Source organism: Galeopterus variegatus, unplaced genomic scaffold (genome assembly GCF_000696425.1).
Source record: "Galeopterus variegatus unplaced genomic scaffold, G_variegatus-3.0.2 Scaffold492, whole genome shotgun sequence".
Lineage (NCBI taxonomy): Eukaryota > Metazoa > Chordata > Mammalia > Dermoptera > Cynocephalidae > Galeopterus > Galeopterus variegatus.
The window spans coordinates 71,492-93,814 of NW_007726603.1; the positions used below are offsets into that span (position 1 = coordinate 71,492).

Sequence of the window (22,323 nt, forward strand, 5' to 3'; positions counted from 1 at the left end):
GCTTGATATTAGAAAGGACCAGCTCTCCATTTCCATTAGTTATTGTAACTATAATTTATTAACTAGTTAAGTCCCTTCAGGTACTGCTTGCAAAGTCTGTACTAATATTAAACTAAGTACATTCATGCCCTTATCAGGAAACAAAGGCACACCAGAACAGGAGAGAAGCTTATGATAAATGATTATAAGATAATATAGCTGCTTTGGAATTCTTTCACAATATTTATTCCTTTAACTCCATTCTTCTCCACCACCCCCACACAACACTTTTCCCAAAATAAAACAAAGGAAAACATCTGGGTGGCATACAAAAAGACAATTAATATTTATTTTACTCAAGCTTTCATATAAGAAGTTAAACAAAAACAATGCTTAATTGAAGACGTTACCAAAAATGTTAACGTTGTTTCATGTATCCCTTCAGTACCCAAATGAGGAAAAAACTTATCTCAATGAAAGAATAAGAATGACCATGCTTACAGTGGGTTTACTTGGGTGTGTGGGGAAAAAATCCGTATAGGTTAGACATAAAATAGTAAAGGAGCCTAGCAGTTTCCTACAGGTAATGGGAATCCTACTGATATACTGAAGAATCCAAGAGCTCCTAAGCCCTGGAGATCACTTTTTAGAAATTGTTAAATAATCATAGGTACTCCCATAATTTACTGCCCCCTTTTCCCTTAGCTACTGTACTGCTAGAAGAGGATGGAAACAAAATACAATTTTCCCATTCCCACACTGCATAACTGTAAATGTCATCAGTTCCTCGGAAATTTCAAAGCATCCTCTTCATCGACGCCTAAATAAGATAACAGTAAAAATGACTTTGGGTGAGGCAATTCAGTGTTTTGCTTCCCAGAACGATAAAAGACCTGGCGAGGAAGTAATCTCATTCCTCCACAGGAAAACCATATCCTTTCTAGAGAACAGGAGAACAAAGTAAGACATCCACTATGCCTGTTTCCCAGCCTCAATCTGATCTCAGAAAAATAAAAGCCAGGGAGGAAACACCTTTACATGTACCACTGCCATGAACACCAGCTTCCCCAGAGAAGCCAGGGCACAGTGCTCCTCCACTGCCAGGGAAACAGGTTGCCATTTTTATTCGAACCCGTGGAGAGTAGGGGTCTATTATCTCTCCTCCCCTAGGAGCAAGAATTGCAAGTAGCATGATCTTATTAATATAAATTGGTAAATGTTTGGAGAACTTGTGATATGAAGTTCTCAGGTTCCTACCTGTAATCTGAGTCTCTGTGTATGAGCAGAGATAGGGAAGGGTTCCTCTCATTTCCCATACTTTAAGTTTGGAGGAGGTAGGAGCAGTAGAGGCAGTAGAGGGAATATATATGGATATGCTATGGGGATGGGTGAGGATGGAACCCTAACATATGCACAAAAAATAATAATAATATAAACATTAGAGCCTTGGATGGCTGGTTATCAATATAAGACACAAAACCTACTTAATTAAGCATTTGTGGCAGTGAAAAGAGGAATCCTAGGGCCTTTGTAAAGAAAGAGAAAAAGATACAACTACTCTTTTTCTCAAGCAAGTAACAACGTTCTAGGTGAAGATGATAACTCATCTCTGTTTAGAAAATGTATAGAGAAACATCAAATGCTAAAAACACTCAAACAATTGCAGACTCAAAGGAAAGTTACAAAATATGCTAGAATTTAGTCATTGTTTCTCAGTCTACTCACACTTTACCTGAGATGCAAATTACCCCCTGCTCCTCTAGGTGTTCTGAGCAGATTTATATCCTAATTTCCAATGAAAGGCAAAAGGCTACAAGGTAAGGAATGAGGGAGAATGCAAAAGGGGAAATTGTGAGGAAGCTGGAAAGTTGGAAGGTCTGAAAAATGACCAGTGGAGATAAATCAAATGTTAAGAACTGAGGAGTCCCAACTAGATTGTAAACCCTTTGAGGGGGATCTTAAGGGTCTAGTGGAAGCCAGACACATATAGTAAATACTTGATTTGAGTAGCAGAGGTGAAGAAAAAACAACACATTATTAGAGGCTTCATGGTTCAAACTCTAATACCCAATGAGTTAGTCATTCTGCCTCTACTGAGCTTCAAAGTCTGCAATGGCTTTGAAAGGTCTTGGTAAAGAAGCTCCCTCTGCTTTTTCTGTAGTTGTCATCATCATGGCCAACACTGATTTCCGGGGCTTTCAAAGCAGAGAAAAATGCTGTAGAAGGGGATGACGATTCCAGACTGTTAAGAGTTTTAATAGCCACAAACTTTGCTCAGTGGGATACCAAACAACAGATACCAGATTTTACCCATTTTGTTAGATGTTCTCTCTGACTCAAGTTTGGCATTAGGATTTGCACCCAAAATGAGTTCCCCCACAAATAAAACTTGTTGGTGTTGTTTGACCCAAAGAATACAAAGCAAACAGATCCCTCAGAAAGTCTTGATAAGGTTAACTTTACTGCCATCATCACTTTTTCTTTGTCCCCTAGTTTGAAGCCTTCGCAAAGGATGTCTGCTTTTATAATTCAATGAGAATGACTCCACTCTCTTCTCCAAATAGCCCAACATTTTTAGTTTTTTGGTGCATGACTCAACATAAAGACCCGGGGCTCTTATGAGCAGCCTGCTTTGAAATGGTCTAAGAGTTTCGGTTTCCATTTAACAAGTTGCCAGATAACAAATGAAGAATGGGATGAATCTTCACAAGATCACACTGAAGGTGAAAATAAATTATCCCCATCACTGAGAGGCTTTCTTCAGATTTTCTATCAGCACTACAGAGTCAGTTTCTTCTTTGGTTTGCTTTTCATAGATGTCATACTTCTTCCAGTGCTGGAAGGGAGGAAAAAACAGATACATGATGATTTTTCCAAACAACGATCTTTCCCTGAGTACTCACAGCCAACACTTATTTTTAGGTTTGCGTGCATAGAACCATGAGTGTATGTTTTTCTGGGTTTTGTTTTAGTTTTTTTGACCTAAGGATCTTCATCTACTTGAACAATTAATGAAACAAAACAATCAGGAATTAACATTCAAAGGGGAAAAGCATGGGATATCTTACATGATGTTTAATGGCTATCTCAAATGACAAACAAATTAGGACATTTCTAAAATTGGAAATAAAGTCTTTTGAAGAATAAAAGGGTAGCATACTTTTCTTACTTCAACTGTTTCACTCAGACCTTTATTATCTTTATTTTCTTATCACTCAAATCTGACCATTGCTCCAGAGATACGATAGACTCAAAAAGTCAACTAACATTTAAGTGCATGGCATTACATAGGATGTCCAAAAATCTTAGTGCAGTTAAAACTTTTGAAAGATCCTGTATTAACAGCTTCATCTAATATCATTTGCTAGAACAGGGAATTATGCATAAGGCAAACTCATCTTGAACCCAGTTCAAGCATGTCTGTTATGGTGAAAGCCAATATCCTGGTCCTTGCCTTCTTTACCTGTAAATCAGGAGAAAGGGTGAAACCTGAGCTCATCTATAAAATTAAGTTGTTAGACTAAACCAGGGGTCAACAAACTACAAGGGTATTTCAAAAAGTTTGTGGAAAATAGAATTAAAAGATAATACAAATTCTTCCATGAACTTTTTGAAATAACCCTGTATGGTCCACAGGCCAAATCTGGTTGGCTGCCTGTTTTTGTAAATAAAGTTTTATTGGAACACACCCATTTGTTTCTGTATTTTCTGTGACTGTTTTCATGTTATCATGGCAGAGCTGTGAGAGAGACTGAATGGCTTGCAAAGCCAAAAATATTTACTATCTGGTCCTTTACAGAAAAAGTTTGCCAACTCTCGCACTAGATTCTGTCTCAGCTCCTTTTCTGCTCTATGATGTTCTATGGTCCTATAAGCTTAGGGAAAGAAATGGAGAAAAGAAAAACAGAAACAAGAGCAACAAAGACTATTCAGCTGCCTCAGGTTGTGCAACTGGAGGTAGACTGAGAAAACTAGGAGCATCCAGTCTTAGAGGGTGTATGGATGGATGAGCTGAGAAACACTACTTAAAATATCCAAATTATTCTAATTAAATTATTTAACTCTGACACACCTAGTAGAATGGTTAAAATTTAAAATCTGGCAATTCCAAGTGCTTGTGAGTATGCAGAGTAAATGGATCCCTTGCATATTGTCATGGAAATGTAAAATAGTACAGTCACTATAGAAAGCATTTGACAGTTTCTTATAAAATAAAACATACACTTACCAGATGACCAGAAACACCACTCCCAGATATTTACCCAAGAGAAAGAAAAACATGTCCACATAAAGAATTATACATGAATGTTTATAGCAGCTTTACTAATAATAGCCAAAATGTAAAGTATGCATAAAACAAATGTACTTCACAGGGCCTGGTTTTCCAAAGCCCTGCAGTTTCAAATATTGACCTTGCGAAGGACAGGAAATTTTCTCCAGGCTAAATAGTCTCTGTTGTAAGATAAAAAATTGTAACACAGCAAAGTTGCTGGCTCAAAGACAGACAGGTTACTGATTCATATGTAAAGATACTGGGAAATTGCTGTAAGAAGAGAATGTTTGCTAAAATCAAGCTTTTGTTAGTGGATCGACTTAATTGCATTATAGAATGTTGAATATGAACCTTACTGAATGTTACCAGCTTCTATTGTTAAACTTGTTAAACTATGCTTAGCAAAAACCCCACCTATGTTCTCTTCCTGGAACTTCCTGGTCTGGAGAATAAATGCAGGGAGAGAACCCCAATTCGTGGTTAATTTCCCAAATGGAAGGAATGAGTTTATCTTGAGGGTTCCAGGAGATTAACCCTTTTTTGGGGCTTCTCACTGCTCAGAAGAGATGGGCTTTGAGTAATCTTTGGCAGCTCTGTCACCTGGGGAAAAGGGGTGACAAATCCGTGGGAGGCAAAGCAATACCAAAAATCAGATACAGTCCTGATGTCCTTGAGCAAGTAAAGGGTTGAACTGTGGTACAGCCATACCACGGAATACTGCTTAGCAATAAAAAGAAATGAACTATTGATGCACACAACAACATGGATATCTCTTAAATGCATTATGCTAAGTGAAAGAAGCCAGATTCAAAAAGCTTTGTACTGTACGATTTCACTTACATGACATTCTGGAAAAGGCAAAACTTTAGGGACAGAAAACAGATTAGTGGTTGAAACAGTCTAGGGTCAGGGGAGAGGGCTGACTACAAAGGGGCACAAAGGAACTTTTGTGGGATGATGGAAATATTCTGTATCTTGATTGGAGTGGTGGCTACAAAATTGCATATATTTGCTAAACCACTACAACTGAACACTTAAAAGAGTAAGTTTTATTGTATGTAAATTGCATCTCGGCAAACTTGATTTTTAAAAATGTGAAATGCACAGACTTCTAATAAAAACAATCTGAAAAGTTATATAACCTTGAAATAATGGCTTATTCAATGAATGGCACTAAGACAACTGGCTAAGCATCTGAAAAAAAAAGTTAAACCCTACCTCGCAGCCTACAGAAATAAATCCCTGATGAATTAAAGAACTAACTGTAAAAAACAAAATCAAGTAAGTACTAGAAAAATATAAAGGGGAATAACTATATAAATCTGAGGTAGGAAGGGCTGTCAACACATACAAAATAAAGGAAGATTTTACTGCATAAAAACGGAAAAAAAAAATCTTTTGTACATCATTAATCACCATAAATACAATATAAAGGCAAACATGGATGACAAGCCAAAAGATTAATATCTGATATATAAAGAGCTTTACAAACCATCAAGGAAAAAAACGATACCACAGGGGAAAATGGACAAGGAACAAGAATTTCACAAAAGAATTAATTCAAGCCAATGAACTTATGAAAAAAATATAAAACCTGATATGTAAAATTAAGATGTCTTTTTCTCAACTATCAACTTGGCAAGAATTTTAAAATGAGATAATACCATGTTGGCAAAAGTGTGGCCAAACAACCATTCAGACATACTACTGGTAGGTATATAGATTGGTACAACCCCTAGTTGTAATCTATTCTCCTTGTGAAAAATTTAAGAATGTGTATTCTAATGCCCCTGTTTCCTTAACCTAAAGGAATCATACTCCATATATTAACTCGGGTGTTTCACTTAACAACATATATATTTTGGGCCGGCCCGGTGGCGCACTGGAGAGTGCGCCGCTTGGGAGCGCGGCGGCGCTCCCGCCGAGGGTTCGGATCCCATGTGGAGACTGGTTCCCACTCACTGGCTGAGCGCGGTGCGAGGGCAACACCGAGGGTTGCGATCCCGTTGCCGGTCAGTAAAAAAAAAAAAACATATATATCTTTATACATCAGTAAAATCTACCTCATTTTCCCAAGTGGCGCACTGGAGAGTGCGCTCCCGCCGAGGGTTCGGATCCCATGTGGAGACTGGTTCCCACTCACTGGCTGAGCGCGGTGCGAGGGCAACACCGAGGGTTGCGATCCCGTTGCCGGTCAGTAAAAAAAAAAAAACATATATATCTTTATACATCAGTAAAATCTACCTCATTTTCTTTAACCTCTGTATAATATTTCATTGCATAAATGTGTCATAACTTACTTAACTGGTATTTTAATGAATATTTAACTTGTCCAAACTTTCTCGATGATAATTTGTCAATATCAGTCAAAGAGTTTATCAAAATGTGTATACTCTCCCCCTTGATCCATGAATCCTGCTTGTAATGATTTATCTCAAGAAAGTAATAAAATACATATGCTAACAATTAGCAATGAAACTATTAATGAAATTAATGAAATTTAGAATTCATCTAAATGCTCAATAATAGGGACTCGGTTAAGTACATGATAATATATTCACACAATAGAATACTATTTAGCCATTAAAGAGTATATTATAGGACCAGAGTTAGCACACTTTTCGGTAAATGGCCAGATAACAAGTATTTTCAGCTTTGAGGGCCATATAGCCTCTGTACCAATAACTCGACTCTTGTAGCATGAAAGCAGCCATAGAAAATATATAAATGAATGGGCATGGCTGTGCTCCAATGAAACTTTATTTATGGACACTGAAATTTGAATTTCATATAATTTTTTTGGCCATGAAAGAGTACTCTTTAGATTTTTTTCAAGTATTTACAAGAATAAAAACCATTCTTAGGTCAAAGGCTGTACAAAAACAAGCAGCAGGCAGGATTTGGCCCAAGGTCTGTAGTTTACAGAGAAATTCTGGGAGGGAGGTGGTGGTGGCGGCAGCATAGTTTTTGAATCCGCAAATGCCACCATAAAAAACAAAAGAAAACAAAACAAACAAACAAAAGAACACAAATAGGAAAGAGAACTTGGGCAAGTAGAAAAGTAAAACTAAAGTCCAGCGGCACAATCTACAGCAAAACTAGATGAAAATGATTCCTCCTATGAACCCCAAAATAAGAGTGGGTAGGGACAAACTAGAAAGAACTACAAGACCAAAACAGTATCAGCTGTGGAAGAGTACACAGAGGCAATCAACATGGCATTCGATAGTTCTGAGAACTCTAAAATAACTCACTCAAACTTCAGCAAGCTAATTTATGAACAGCAACTAAGGATGGGAGGGGTCTGCACCTTCAAACAGTGGTTGAGTGCAAGGAGTCCATGCTCTAGACTGGGAGCAGCCTAGGCCCCCATGAACTCTCAAAACTAACCATCCAAAGGAAAATGTGGTGTATATATATACACAATGGTATACTACTCCGCCATAAAAAAGAATGAAATTCTGCCATTTGTAGCAACATGGATGAACTTAAAATTATGTTAAGTAAAATAAGCCAGGCCCAGAAAGAGAAATACCACATGCTCTCAGTCATAAGTGGGAGTTAAAAAAAAAAAAAAATTAAAAAAAAAAAAAAGAAAGCTACAACAATCACAATAATAACCTGAACTTTCAAAAGGAGAGAACAGAACTGAGGTTACCAGAGGTGGGAAGGGAGGGTGTGGGTGGTTAGCAATAAATTTGTAAAGGGCCACATGATTGGGTAAGAGTATGCACTGGAGAATCAGGATGCCTAGGTTCAGATCCTAGCTCTTCCACTTGTTAGTTAAGTTCGGATTTTAGCTCTGCTATGTACTAGCAAGGTAACGTTGAGCAAGTTACACGTAAATCCCATATACTAATTATCCTGATTTGAGCATCACATATGGCACACAAGTATTGATATTCAACATTGTACCCCACAGACATGTACAATCAATTGTTTCAATAAAAAAAAAAAAAAAAAAAACCAAAATAACTAACCATCCAAAGCTCCCTTTCAGGGCAAAGCCACATTCAAGAGAAATTGGTAAGAACAGAGTTCAAATTGGCCAGGACAGGGACCAACCAGAGAAACAAACAAACAAACAAACAAAAAAAGCCCAGATAAAAGTAGAGGAAGCAGGGCCAGGAGATTTCAGAAAATAATTCACCATAATTTTGAACAATTCTCAGAAACAATACAATATGGAACTCTATAGCCATAAAATCAGAAAAAAACCCTAATCTAAATCAAGTCTTCTTCTAAAAGTTCAGGAAACTAATTTCATGCAAAAATGAGCAACAGAATAATATTCTTACAGAATTAAAACACGCCAGAAACATATGTCCACAAAAAATAGATAACTATAATCTAATATTTCAAAACTAGCTGAAAATACATTAATAAAAAATTACATGATATGAAAAAATATAAATGATATGGAAGAATATACATAAAGTAAGAATAAGAACTCAGAAATGAGAAGACAAAACTCAGGAAAGAACTGAAAATAAAAGAAGGGCTGGCCGGATAGCTCAGTTGGTTAGAGCATGGTGCTGATAACACCAAGGTCCAGAGTTCGATCCCTGTACTGGTCAGCCACCAAACCAAATAAAAAGTAAGAGAAAATAATCATTTCAGAAATGAAGACTAAGTAGAAGGAACACAGAGGCAAATAAATGCAACAGATAATCAGATAACACCTTAAGAGAAACAGAAAATGAAAAGTAGGATTCTTTTACTCAAAAAAAAAAAAAAAAAATGAAGATGGATTAAAATTATCCAAGAAGATGTGACAGGCAAATAGAACAAGGGAATAGAATAACTAAAATCTATAAGTGAAGACATTTTTACTGAAATTAAAAAAATAGATCTGAAATTACATTCTGAAAGCGTACACCACATACCTCAGAAAATCAGCCCACAAAGACATATTCTGGCAAAATTGAATTTTGAGGGAAAAATATCTTTTGACAACTGGGCAAAAATACCAAGTACTTTGATACAAAAAAATTACATTGTCAGTAGACTTTGACAACAATATTTTATGGCATAAGAAAATGGATGATACATTTAAAATTCCCAAGGCAGGACAACTCAGCCATGGATTTTATATCGTGCCCAAACGACTTTCAATTATAAATGCAGCAAACTCTATCAAACTGTAAATTATTCAGGAAATGCTGGTCCCATGAATCCTTTCTAAGAAAAATTTTAGAACTTCAAACAACTAAAATGACTGAAGAGACATTGACATATGACATATAGTGAGTATCAAATATGTATTCACACACAGAAGTAAAACGAAATGAGGGCTCTATATGAGGGCACCGACAATGGAGACACTGGACAACTTTAAAAATGGGGAGCAAGTGCGAACAGCATAAGGAAAAATTGCTCTTTTCAATAATCATTAAACATTATTTTACAATTTATCAAAAGTTCAGAAATTCCTTTAGTTCCATCTGTTTCTTTCCATCTGTTCAATTCAAATAAAGTTCAATATGATAATTCTATTCAAATGTATTATATAACATGATTGGGTAAGAGTATGCACTGGAGAATCAGGATGCCTAGGTTCAGATCCTAGCTCTTCCACTTGTTAGTTAAGTTCGGATTTTAGCTCTGCTATGTACTAGCAAGGTAACGTTGAGCAAGTTACACGTAAATCCCCTGGTGTCTCATTTTCTTAATTCGTATAATGGAGATAATATATATCTGCCTCAGGGTAGGGACAGATTAATGAGAGAAGTGCTTAAAAAAGTGTGTGGCACATAGTAAAGGTTCGGTAAGTATAAATTATCATAATTGTTGTTGCTATTATTCCATTTATCAATAACAGTATTTCTGTTTCTCTATGTTGTTCATGTAACGTTAAAGATAGTTATGTCTGGCTGATAGGATTAAGAATGATTTCATTGTTCTCTTTTGATTATCTGTAGTTCTAATTTTTCTACAATAAATATATATTGTTTTTAGAAGAAAAAATAATTTAATTAAGAAAATGCACCCTGAAAATTATACTTTCATTGGTTTCTGGTCATTTGACTTAATGCTTAACTGTGTTGGACAAGAAAAAAGAAATTTGTTTCAATGAAGTGAACACTGCAGCTGAAATGCCTTCTAAGAATACATTCATCTTTTCAACTGCCTTTTTTCATTCCTAAAACTTGGATTACTCTCATCTTTACCCTTTATCAGCACTGTGGCCATTTCCTGAGCACTGCTTTTATGAGCACTGCTTTTATGAATATGTCCATGTAAGGTAAAAAGAATAAATATAAAGGGCTCTAAACTATTATTCAATTTTGTGAATTTTATGCCAGCCTAAAATCACTTGTATAAAAAATAAATACACAAAGTTATCAGTCCATGATTCAATCCTGACATTGCCAATTTTTTTTTTCCTTTTTGTCTTTCTTTGTGTCCGGCAACAGATCGCAACCCTCAGTGTCACGCCCGTACCGGACCGGGACTGGCAACGGGATCGCAACCCTCGGCGTCAGTTGCGCCCGCACCATGCTCAGCCAGTGAGCGGGAACCCCGGTCTCCACATGGGATCCGAACCCTCGGTGGGAGCGCCGCTGCACTCCCACGCGGCGCACTGTAGCAGTGCGCCACCGGGCCAGCCCAACATTGCCAAATTTTTAAACAAGGTAATCAACAACAGAATAATGGCCAAAGATGAAAAACACCATACATGAAAAATATCAGAGTTTAGGAGGCTAACACAACTGGCTTTTAGTTGTTGGTCATTTTAGTTATACAGGCTTTTATATTTAAAAAAAAAAACAAAAACAAATTTGGTAGTATAATGAAACACCAAATCTCAATTTAAGATTACTTTCAAGATTTAGTTAAGCTGTTTCCCACTATTATAGGAGTGGGTTTCATGTGCATAAGCCCCACACAAAGACACTGGCTTTCTATATACAAATCAACCTATTTTATGTCTCAGTCCTCTTCAGATCAACATTCAAAATAGGAAGTTGTAAAATATGAATTGTAGATCCCCATGCCTTAAAATCATTGCAGCTTAAACAAGAACAAGTTGAATGTGGTGTGGAGGGCACTAATTTGGTACCATTTGAGGTGGCTATTAAACCAACTCCTCACTTTAAAAATTGATAAATAGCTGGCCAGTTAGCGCTTAGTTGATTAGAGCCCAGCCCTATAACACCAGGGTCACAGATTTGGGTCCCCAGACTGCCCAGCCACCAAAAAAAATAAAAGAAAAAGAAAAATTTATAAATAAAGGAAAAGAATTGAACATGCATTCTGCCTTTTCAGCAGGAACTGAATTTCAGAATAACCAAATTGCCCAGATGGTGACTGAAAGCAGTGCTTTATAGAAAAGTTCCAGCTTATAAATGTAGAGGAAGTGATGAGAAAAATAGTCACTTTACAACCCCTGAAGAAATTATCGATTCAGGCAAGGATATCAACTAACGTAAAAAGCATTAGCTGAAGAGTTGACAGGGTGCTAGCATAACACCACACAAATTATCTTCAGGTGACAAAGGGGGAAATAAATGCAGATGGCAGGAGGGGACATGCTATTATCACCCTAAATGTGTAGTCAATCTTAGCCTCACTACTGGTGGGACAACTGGATCATATCTGTCTCCTGACAATCGGGACAGGTGAAAAATTTCAATATGGAATGAGTATTAGACGATATTAAGGAATTAATAATTTTAAAAGTACAATAATGCTATTTTGGCTATGTGGGAAAGCATTCTTAGGTTTTGAAGATACATACTGAAGTTAAAAAAAAAATTGGCAGTATTTGGAAGTCAACTCCAAATTAAAAAGCTGCTTTCTGATCAGGAATGTAAAACTGGCACAATGCTGAAAATATAACTGGTTTCCAAGAAACGGGGAAGAGATAATTTTTTATGGATGAAAGAAACGCAGATACAGAGGAGAAACAATTCCCCCTGCAATACCTCCCTCCCCCCCATATGGCCAGTAGCCCAATTAGTCACAAGGAAAAGGCAAAGAGCAAAGCAACAGAAAGAACTGCTGTTGGCCAAAACGTTACTACAGTGATGAACAAAACATCATCAAAATACTGGAAACCTGGGGCTGGCCTGGTGGCGCACTGCTACAGTGCGCTGCTTGGGAGCACGGCGGCGCTCCCGCCGAGGGTTCGGATCCCACATACAGACCAGTTCCCGCTCACTGGCTGAGCGAGGGGCGGGCGCAGCACCGAGGGTTGCGATCCCGTTGCCGGTCCTGGTCCGGTGCGGGCGCGTAATAACTTCGTATAGCATACATTATACGAAGTTATCGACCCACCCACCCACTTCCATAGCCACCGTGTTGGGTGTTTCCCACAGTGTACTGTGAGCTCACCAGGACCTGAGCCAGGAGCCCAGAACAAAGGCGTGAGGAATGGGAGCCACTCTGTGCCATCTACGACACTGAGGGTTGCGGTCCGTTGCCGGACACGAAAAAAGACAAAAAGGAAAAAAACAAATACTGGAAACCTTAAGGAAAACTATACAGAAGATTTAATTATTCGTGACCACATCTAAGTACGTTTTCTTAAGAACCACTATTAATGGTGCTAAAAATGGACATGGATTACTGCTTTGGATTAGGAGTTATTAACTTTGGGCTATACAGGTTCTAGTTCAGGCTCTGGTTATTATTTTTGTGTGATAATCCTCGAGAAACTTCTCCATGGCTCCTAATGTCCCATCTCTAAAGTGAGAGAGTTGGACAAGAATATAGAGTTTTGAAAATTTATAATGGAAGAGAAATAATTAAACATGTAAACATCCACCTCATTAGATGACCTCTAGGGCCATGTTCTATAATCTGATGATTCTAGAAAAGGTTAGTCTTTATGCTGCATATGCAGTTCGATTTGTGAGGATTGCTGCCATGTAAAGAAAGCAGATTATTCACTTGGTTAAAAGCAGACATGAAAATTTGTTCTCTTATCCTTTCCCATGTCTGCCTTTTTAATTTTACTTATAGTTTTTTTTTTTTTTTTTTTTTTTTAAAGATGACCGGTAAGGGGATCTTAACCCTTGACTTGGTGTTGTCAGCACCACGCTCACCCAGTGAGCGAACCGGCCATCCCTATGTGGGATCCGAACCCGGGGCCTTGGTGTTATCAGCACCGCACTCTACCGAGTGAGCCACGGGCCGGCCCATTAATTTTACTTATAGTTTTAAAGGATTATTTTGTCTAATGGTCTACAGCCACCACCAACAAAAATACCTTGGTGCTTTCAGTGGTCCTTCTTGTCAGTATATCTGCCTCACCAAATTACAGAATTATCTGACTCATCGAGATGAAAACATATTACCCTCTAGACAGCAAATTGAAAAAAAAGCAATTTTCCCATCTCTGAGAAAGATAATTGATCTGATTTTGCTGTCAATGTTACCATCATTCACTCTAGCATCCTGGCTTGAAAACTTGAAATTATTTTTACTCTTCCCACCTCTCATCACCCACACAGTGTCACCAAGTCATAACGAATTTCCTTTAATAATGTCTCTTACATCAATCTCCTCTGCTACCACCTAAGTTCAGGTCTCTATTATCACTTAGATCTGGATGACTACAATATTCTCTTTTTCCCTTAATGACTGGTATGGGGTTTCTTTTAGTATAAAAGTAATACCTGCTCATTATAGGCAATTTGGAAATTGCAGGAAGGCAGATGGAGAATAATACCAGTGACCCACAAACCCTCTGCCCATGGATGATCATTCATTCTGACTCATTCCCTTCCACTCATTGTTCTATGTATATATTAATGCATTTTTATAGAAATAAGGATTGTAACATATTACACATTTATGATGTTTCATACTCATGAGTATTTTATTATGACATTAAATACTTTGAAAACCTAACTTTTTTTTAACTAATTTTCAATTGTTCATGTTTCATTGGTTTCTAATTTTTCTTGTTAGAAGTAAATGCTGCATTTACCACTCTTGTGCCACTGTTGGATTATTTCCTTAAAATCGATTCCTGAAAGTATAATTATAGGATCAAAGATTCTTGTAACATTTTATCAAGTTGCCCTCCATAATGGATACATATTATTTTACAGGCCCACCAGCAGTACATGAAAGTTCCAGTTCCCTACCCACTTGTTAGAGACTGAATATTATTACTTTTTAGAAATTAGGATGTAAACTTTATATCTCATCAATGCTTTGGTTAGCATGTCTTGTATATATTATTAGTGAGTCCAAACATGTTTACACAGATATTGGGCATTTGTGCCATGACACTAACTAGTCTCCATTCTGCTAAGAGGGGTAGCAAACTCAAATGCCTTTCAGGGGTCTACCATTTAGGTCTATGTGTGAAACCACAGTGGGAATTGGGAATGGCAGGGCCTGAGACAAATTGGAGAGTGTGTGCCCTGCCTAAGATTCCAAATGGAAAGATTTTAAATATACCACAATGGCCAAACAAAACATCTAATGGGGAAATTCATGTCCCGGTTCCCTGTTTGCTACCATGCTAGTGCCTTCCCTCTTCAATCCATTTCCCCCAGATTGCTGTCAGAATGATATTCCTAATACCTTCTTATTCAAAGCTATTCATAATGTGACTCCAAATCTTCTCAGAACCCTCCTATCTCTACTCTCTACTTCTGTCACACAGACCTCTTAGAAGATGGTGAGGTTCTTGAGGACAAGCACCCTGCCATGAAAGAGGCAGTGTAGCATAGTGTAAAAGTGAGAGCACTCGGGCATCAGCCAGTCCTGGGTCAAATCTTAACACCAACTTACTGTGTGACAACAGCTAAGTTACTTCACCTCACTAAGGCTCCATTCCCTCATCTGTAAAATGGTACTAACAGCACCTACTCCACAGGGTGGTTATGAGGATTCAGTAAGGTAAGATAAGCAAAGCACTTAATTTACTGCTTGGCACATAGCAGACATTCAAAAACTGATTAGAGTTATTAGAGTACTTGCACAGTTCCTAGCCCAGCATCTATCACAGTAGCTGGTGGAATGAAGAAAGAGACAGGGGTAATTCTAAGTAAAATATCTATAATAGTGCTTCACAAAGTGTGGTCCACAGACTATCTTACTGGGATCAGAATCATCTATAGGCTCTTATTAAATATGCAGATTCCTGAAACTGACTCCAGACCTGCCGAACCAGAATTTCTGCATATGGGACCCAGGAATCTATATTTCTTACAAACATTCCAGTTGACTGTGATCTAACTAAAGTTGAAGAACCAGTGGTTGCCATACTCATCCCAGTTATGGTGTACAATCTCCTGATCAGGCACTTGGCTTCCAGACCTACCCGACTAATGATGCTCTATTCCCCAGGGTCTGGAAGAGTTACCCACTGTCTGTGAAGTGAACTTGGTGAAAAAGTGATCCAGATGAATCTTCCTCTGATAACATATCAGCCTCCCTGCCTTCCCTAACCAAATATTATCACTGCCACTGTGAATCACCCATTATTACAAGAATTATTTGGGGATTAAAGATAAATGGAAATTATTATCAATAGTAATACTAATCACTAACACTTATTAATGACTTAAAATATGACAGGCATGCTAAGCAGTTTCTATTAAATTATATATCAAATTAATTTAATCCACATAACAACACCATGAGGTAGGTGCTATCATTACCTCCACCTCACAAATGGGAAAACCAAGTCACAGAGAGGCTAAGGAAGTTACCCAAGGTCAAAAAGATGGTAAATGACACAACAGAGATTTGAATCCAGACAATCTGACTCCAGAACTCAGGCTATTATCAAACTATGCTGAACTACTTCCCTAAATTAACTGCTATATGCCTGTTATTACTAATTTAAGATATATACAATGATATTAATATTGATTTCATTTAGTGTCTTTATTATTTCATTAAAGCAAATGTATTTATCACAAAAACCTCAAACCCTTTTGTTCCCATAATGTCTTAGGTTTTCCAGCCACAAATTCTAGTATGAGAATCTGCTGGAAACCAACTATATAACAGGTGGGGTAGTTCTGGTCTACTTCCATGTCTTTGGAGTCCAGCTTTCCAAGTAATGGTATAAATGAAATACATTTCAGTTACTTACTCTATCTTTATATTTCCCCATAGCAAATTTTAAAAATTATCCAAGAGTCAGAAGGCTCCGTAATGGAGGCTCCTCCTACTGCATGTTTAGATACAATATGTCCCCTACTCCAGAGAGAGAATGGAGCCCAGTGATATGAGATGGGCAAAGTATTCTGGGGACTTCTTAGACAGTATGTTTGGCCTGAGATACAACATTTTAAATAAGCTCTTCTTTAATCTTTTCAATAAATTATAGTTTAAAATAACCAATTTCAACATGAAGTACTGATATATGCTATAACATGAATGAATGGTGAAAACATTATGCTAAGTGAAAGAAGCCAGACACAAAAGGACAAATATTGTATAATTCCATATATATGAGGTGCCTAGAACAGGCAAGTTCATAGAGATAGAAAGTAGAATAGAAGTTATCAGGGGTGGGAGAACGGGAAGGGAGAGGATAGGGAGTTATTGTTTGATAGGCACACTTTCTGTTTGGGATGATGAAAAAGTTCTAGAAATAGATAGTGGTGATGGTTTCACAACATTGTAAATGTACTTAATGCTACTGAACTGGTTAAAATGGTGTGTTTCATGTTATGTATATTTTATCACAATTTTTTAAAAATCCCATAGCCTCAAAAAAAAAAAAAAGAATTCAAACCCTGTGGAGTCAATGCTTACCAGGGTATCATCATTCTGGTCTCCAAACATTTCTTTAAAAATCTTGCCTGGATCAGGAATTGGAGGGAATATAATGATCTTGAGCCTTTAAGAAAACAGACACATTTTGGATCAAACCTTCCAGTCCATAGGAGTGTCCCACATAAATACAGCCATATTCAAAGAAGGCATGGATAAAAGACATGGTATACAATTCAACTTTAGTGACGAAGCAGTTGTGAAGAAATTTCACTGTCCAAGAGCGTCGAGTTTGGATGCAGCAAACAGGCCATCAGGATAAGCAAATTACTTATATCCTATTATTTAAATAATAGTGCTGTACTTTTAACAGACAAGATGGGAACTTGCTATTTATAATCTTGGGGAAAAAAAATCTTCTGCGAACAGGATATATTCCTCTTTAATTTTCCTTTCTTCTTTTTACTTTTCTGTTCTCCATTTTTGAATCTTATAGTATTGGTGGGCCTGCCTCATCTCCCAGGGTACGCGCATTGGTGTATCTCAGGGCCAGTCTTCTGTCCTCTGCTCTTCTGATCTCACTCACTTTACGAGTGTCCTCTTTTAGTCTTAGGGCTTTAAATCCATTTACATGAGAAGGACTACCCCAAATTATATCTCCATCCCAGACCTCTCCCTTAAACTCCAGATTCATGAGTACAATTGCCTAATTAACATCTCTACTTGAATATCTAATAGGCGTCTCAAACTTGACATGTTCAAAACAGAAGTCTTTACCTTTCCCTTAAAGCCAGCTCTCCCCACAATCTTTTCTCTCTTGATAAATAGGACCAGTATTTACTCAGCTGTTCAAGCCAAAAATCTAAGAGGTATCCTTGAATCCTTAATTTCCCTCGAACCCCCACAGACAAGACGCTATCAGCAAGTATTATCAATTCTACTTTCAAAATCTATCCCATATGTGACCACTTCTTACTACCTCTACTGCTAATCCCCTAGTATTGGCTATCCTCATCTTTATATATATACGTCTTTATATATATATATCCCACTGGAGCACAGACAGGGACTTTTTGCTCTTTATTGCTATAACCCCAGCACTTAGAGCAGTGCCTGGCACATAAATATGCACTCAAAATAGGGATGTTCAAAGAATGTTGGAATAATGACGAAGTACTGGTTCTGGACCCAGATTACTCCAACCTTAGGTATTTACTGCAAGAGTAAATAACAGTCCATATAGTGAGATAGAGAAAATAAAACATTCTCAAGGAATGAGTGCTATATAATAGTGACAACCTTGTGAAGTTCTCTGTCCTGCAGCATTAAATAGCAGCCTGCTTTGCATTAATAATAGACCAGTCATTTCATTAGTAATGTTTTCCATTTCTAAAACTTCATTCCATGAGCTACCAACTAACTGTTGATAAACTAGGCATTTGAAAGAGTAAAGTAAACATAGGCCCTATCAACAATGCCAAACACATACAAAAGAAGCAGTGCTTTCCTCACCAGAAAATGAGTGCAATAATACTTATTTGCTATGTCATACTACCAAAAGCAATTTATGGCTAAAATGCTTCTTATACACTGGGAAAGCATAAAACACCAGGACATAGCAACCAGGCTAGCAGAAACTGTAAAACCTGCCTGGGCAGCTGTCTTACCTTTTTAGGTAAAACAGAAGGACTATGATTGCACCTGCAAGAACGACTGGAATGATGAGTAACATGGTTACGTAGAATGTAGAATTGGGCATCTTACCTGGAGAATGAAAATTAAACAGAAAGGCATGAGAAATAAAGCCCTTTTAGTAATAAACCAAGCAACAATTTGTTGGCTAGTGAGATCACAGATATTTCTGCCTCCTACCCCAATCTATTTTCTAGAACTCTTCAATTATCTTATCTTCTGGTATCTTAATAGTTTAAAAAACATCCTTCTCTGGTGCCTGAAATTCCCTGGATGAGTCAATATCTTAAGGATTATCTGAAATCAGGATATCTTAACTAGTTTCAGATACTGTTAACAAAGCTGTTATATCTATTAATGTCATTTCATTAATGGTGACTATCTTTTCTTACTGGTTACTTAGCACTACTAGAACACCTAAAATAATCCTAACAACTACCACTGCTACTATTCTTAAATGAGCACCTACTATATGTCTGATACCATCCTAGGATCTTTTACATGCTTATAGCTATGCTATAAAGATAGATAGTATTATCTCCCATTTATTCAGATGAAAAGGATACGGCTCAGAGAGGTTTAGTAACTCATCCAGAAGGGTTTAGTAAATGATGGAGTCAGGTCTCAAACACAGCACTGTTCAATTCCAAAGCCTGCCTTGCTACACCTAACACACAGAATGCCTTTTGTCTACTTATATGTTCATCATTCCCACTAGGAAATGAACATCTAGAAGTCATTGTCAGGCCTAGCGCCATTGTTTTAGGCATCCTCTAAGATGACCCCAAAATGATTCCTGCCTCCTGATATTCACACCCTTGTGTAATCCCCTCCCCTTGAATGTAGGTTGGACTAATTGACTCACTTCTAAATAACAGAATAGTAGCAGTGATGGAATGTCATTTCCAAGATTAGGTTGTAAAAGAGCATGGTTTCCATACTGGGTGTTCTCTCAAACACTCTTGCTTGGATAACTCACTTGTGGAAGCCAGATTCCATGTCAGGAGGTAGCCCTGTGGGGAGGTCCAACTGGCAAGGAACTAACTAACGGAAGCCTCCATATTAGTTTCCGAGGGCTGTTGTAACAAATGACCACAAAATGGGTGGCTTAACACAATGAAATTTTTTTATTCGCTCACGGTTCTCGAGGCTAGAAGTCCAAAATCAAGGTCTCAGCAGGGCCAGACTCCCTCTGACGGCTCTAGAGAAGAATCCCTCCTTGCCTCTTCCTAGCTTCTAGTGGCTGCTAGGGGAAACCTTGGTGTTCCTTGGTTATATCTGCATCCCTCTAATCTCTGCCTCCATGTTCACATGATCTTCTTCCCTGTGTATCTGTGTGTCCTCTCCTCTTCTCATAAAGACACTAGTCATTAGACTTGGGGCCCACTCTAATCCAGTATAACTTCATCTTAACTTGACTACATCTGTAAAAAGCCTATTTCCAAATAAGGTCACATTCAAAGGTATTGGGTGTTGAGATTTGAACTTATCTTTTTGGGGAACACAATTCAACCCACCACAGCCTCCATCCAGCAACAAGTGAGAAACTGAGGCTCTCCAACGATCACATGAATGAGTCAAGCCTTTAGATGAGATTGCAGTCCTAGTTGCAGGTTGCCTGCAACCTCATGAGACCTCTAGCTATGCCATGCCTAGATTCCCAACCCACAGAAACTATGAAATGGTACATGTGTGTTGTTTTAAGCCACTAAACTTTGGGGAGCTTTGTTATGCAATAATAGATAATGAATACAACAATGCCTGGCACATAGCTTGTTCAACCTCTTAATTAATAGGGAATTGATGACCTCGACAACCCATTTCTCTGACTCTTAGATAGCTGCTTTAAAAGTTCTTAAGTTGGTTCTGTATTGCCCCCTGGAGGCACAAAAAAGAAAACCCTCTTCTACCTGACAATACCTCAAATACTAAAACATGACTCCTCAGGGTTACTTAATCAATTATTCCTTGCTAAATTTTGAGATTCTTCAACATCCTGATTACCCTTCAAGGACATATTCCAGTCTGCCAATGCATCTCCTACAACATGGTGCTCTGAAAGGAATACTGCACACTTCTCATATGGCCAGACTGCTGTGCTCCACTGTGCAGCATTTCCTTGTTCTGGGTGCTGCACTATCATTGCTGCCTAAGACTGCATATGCCTTTTAGGGATATTTAAGGTTCCAATGTTGAGTCATGTTGAGCTTACAGTCAACTAAAGCCCACCCCACAACACACACATCCATAAAGAACAGGTCTTTCCCATCCTGTACTTGAGCCTGGCTTGCTCAGCTCTTGATTAATAAATTTTTTTTCAAACCTAGATACAGGCTTATATCTATTAAATGCCATCAAGGTCACTGTTCCACTCTTGATTCTGTTAACCAGCCCATAGGACAGTTCTCTAGCATTGTGCCATTTGCAGATTTGATCAAGCCTACCTTCTATATTTTCACTCAGATTGTTAAAAAAAGATTGTGATGGGACAGAGGAGAGGATAACACCATTTGGATTGTGGTTTTCCAAAGAGCTGTATATTGTAAATTAATCCTGGATGATTTGACATAACTAAACAAAAAATCAATTTCAGTTGTAAGTACTCCTTGGCTGACATCAAGAAAACATGACAGTCTCTTTCCCTAATCTATTTTCTGCTTCAGCCTTGTTTCCATGCATCAGTGTTTCAAATTTTAATGAAATCCTTCTTTCTTACCTATACTCTTTGCTTGACTCCAATTACTCCAGAGTTTGTCATCCTCATAGCAAAATCTGTTTGTTTTGACTCTTATTCTGACAGTGTTCAAAGTATCGGGGAGAACACCAGGGATCATGAAACAAATTGTATCCTTAGATATAAAATACAAATACACCAAAATATTACCAATTTATTCTCTTTCTCTGCTATTGAATCATAATATAATTATCTGCCAAATTCTGTATATGATTAAGACTTGGATTGCAATTCAAATTATCTAATTTTTACTCTTGAAAGAAACATGGCAACAACCCACAGAACAAAGTAGTTTGTTATTCTCAGAGCAGCTCAAATTTATGATATGCCCACCCTGGCCTGCCCCCAACTGCTCTTAGTCTAAGCCCAAATAGCTAAAGTTGAATTACTGACCTCTGCATTTCTCTCAAATTCTAAATTCTCACATTTGGCCTCTTCAACCTTGAAAATAAAAAAGAATGAGTCCCAGATTTTACAAGACCACATTTTATATCATTTAACCACTTCTAGCAAGCTTTCCATTTATCCCATTAAAAGAGGACCAAGTAGAGTGAAAAAGGTTGGCTTCTTTACAAGTGGTGCTGGGTCAATTGCATATTAATGTGAGAAAAAAAGAATCTTGACCCCCACCTCACACTATTCACAAAATCAATTCCAGATATATTGCAGATCTAAGTGTGAAATATAAAATAAATGAACAAATGAATGCATAAATATATCAAGCTTTTAAATAAAAATGTAGAAGAATATCTTGCTTAAAAAAGGAAAAGTTTTCTTAAACAGGACAAAAAAAAAAAAACCCACTTTAACCATAAAGGAACATTTTTTATAAAGTCATCTGTATTATAATCAAAAACTTCTGTTCATCAAATGATACTCTATTAGGGAAATAAACAGGCAATGCATAGAGTGGGAGAGCATACCTGTAATTTCTGACAAAGTACTTGTATATATA

At 37.5% G+C, this 22,323-nt stretch overlaps 1 protein-coding gene and 1 non-coding gene across 3 annotated transcripts in view; one reads left to right on the forward strand and one right to left on the reverse strand.

Moving 5' to 3' along the window:
* Window positions 1-297: 297 nt before the first annotated feature.
* The window catches only part of IL13RA1 (interleukin 13 receptor, alpha 1), a 61,958-nt gene continuing 39,932 nt past the window's right edge, over window positions 298-22,323 (reverse strand). The window contains exons 7-11 of one of the 2 annotated variants that reach the window (XM_008569401.1): window positions 21,762-21,809; window positions 21,351-21,483; window positions 18,610-18,706; window positions 16,985-17,069; window positions 298-2,815 (exon numbers count right to left, since the gene is read on the reverse strand). In XM_008569401.1, coding sequence (XP_008567623.1) covers window positions 2,723-2,815; window positions 16,985-17,069; window positions 18,610-18,706; window positions 21,351-21,483; window positions 21,762-21,809 — 456 coding nt within the window. In that variant the 3' untranslated portion in view covers window positions 298-2,722. The remainder of the gene's footprint in view (window positions 2,816-16,984; window positions 17,070-18,609; window positions 18,707-21,350; window positions 21,484-21,761; window positions 21,810-22,323) is intronic. The other variant, XM_008569402.1, reaches the window with a different exon arrangement.
* Window positions 8,756-8,829, forward strand: TRNAI-GAU. Its single transcript has one exon. It is a non-coding gene; the product is annotated as a tRNA-Ile (tRNA).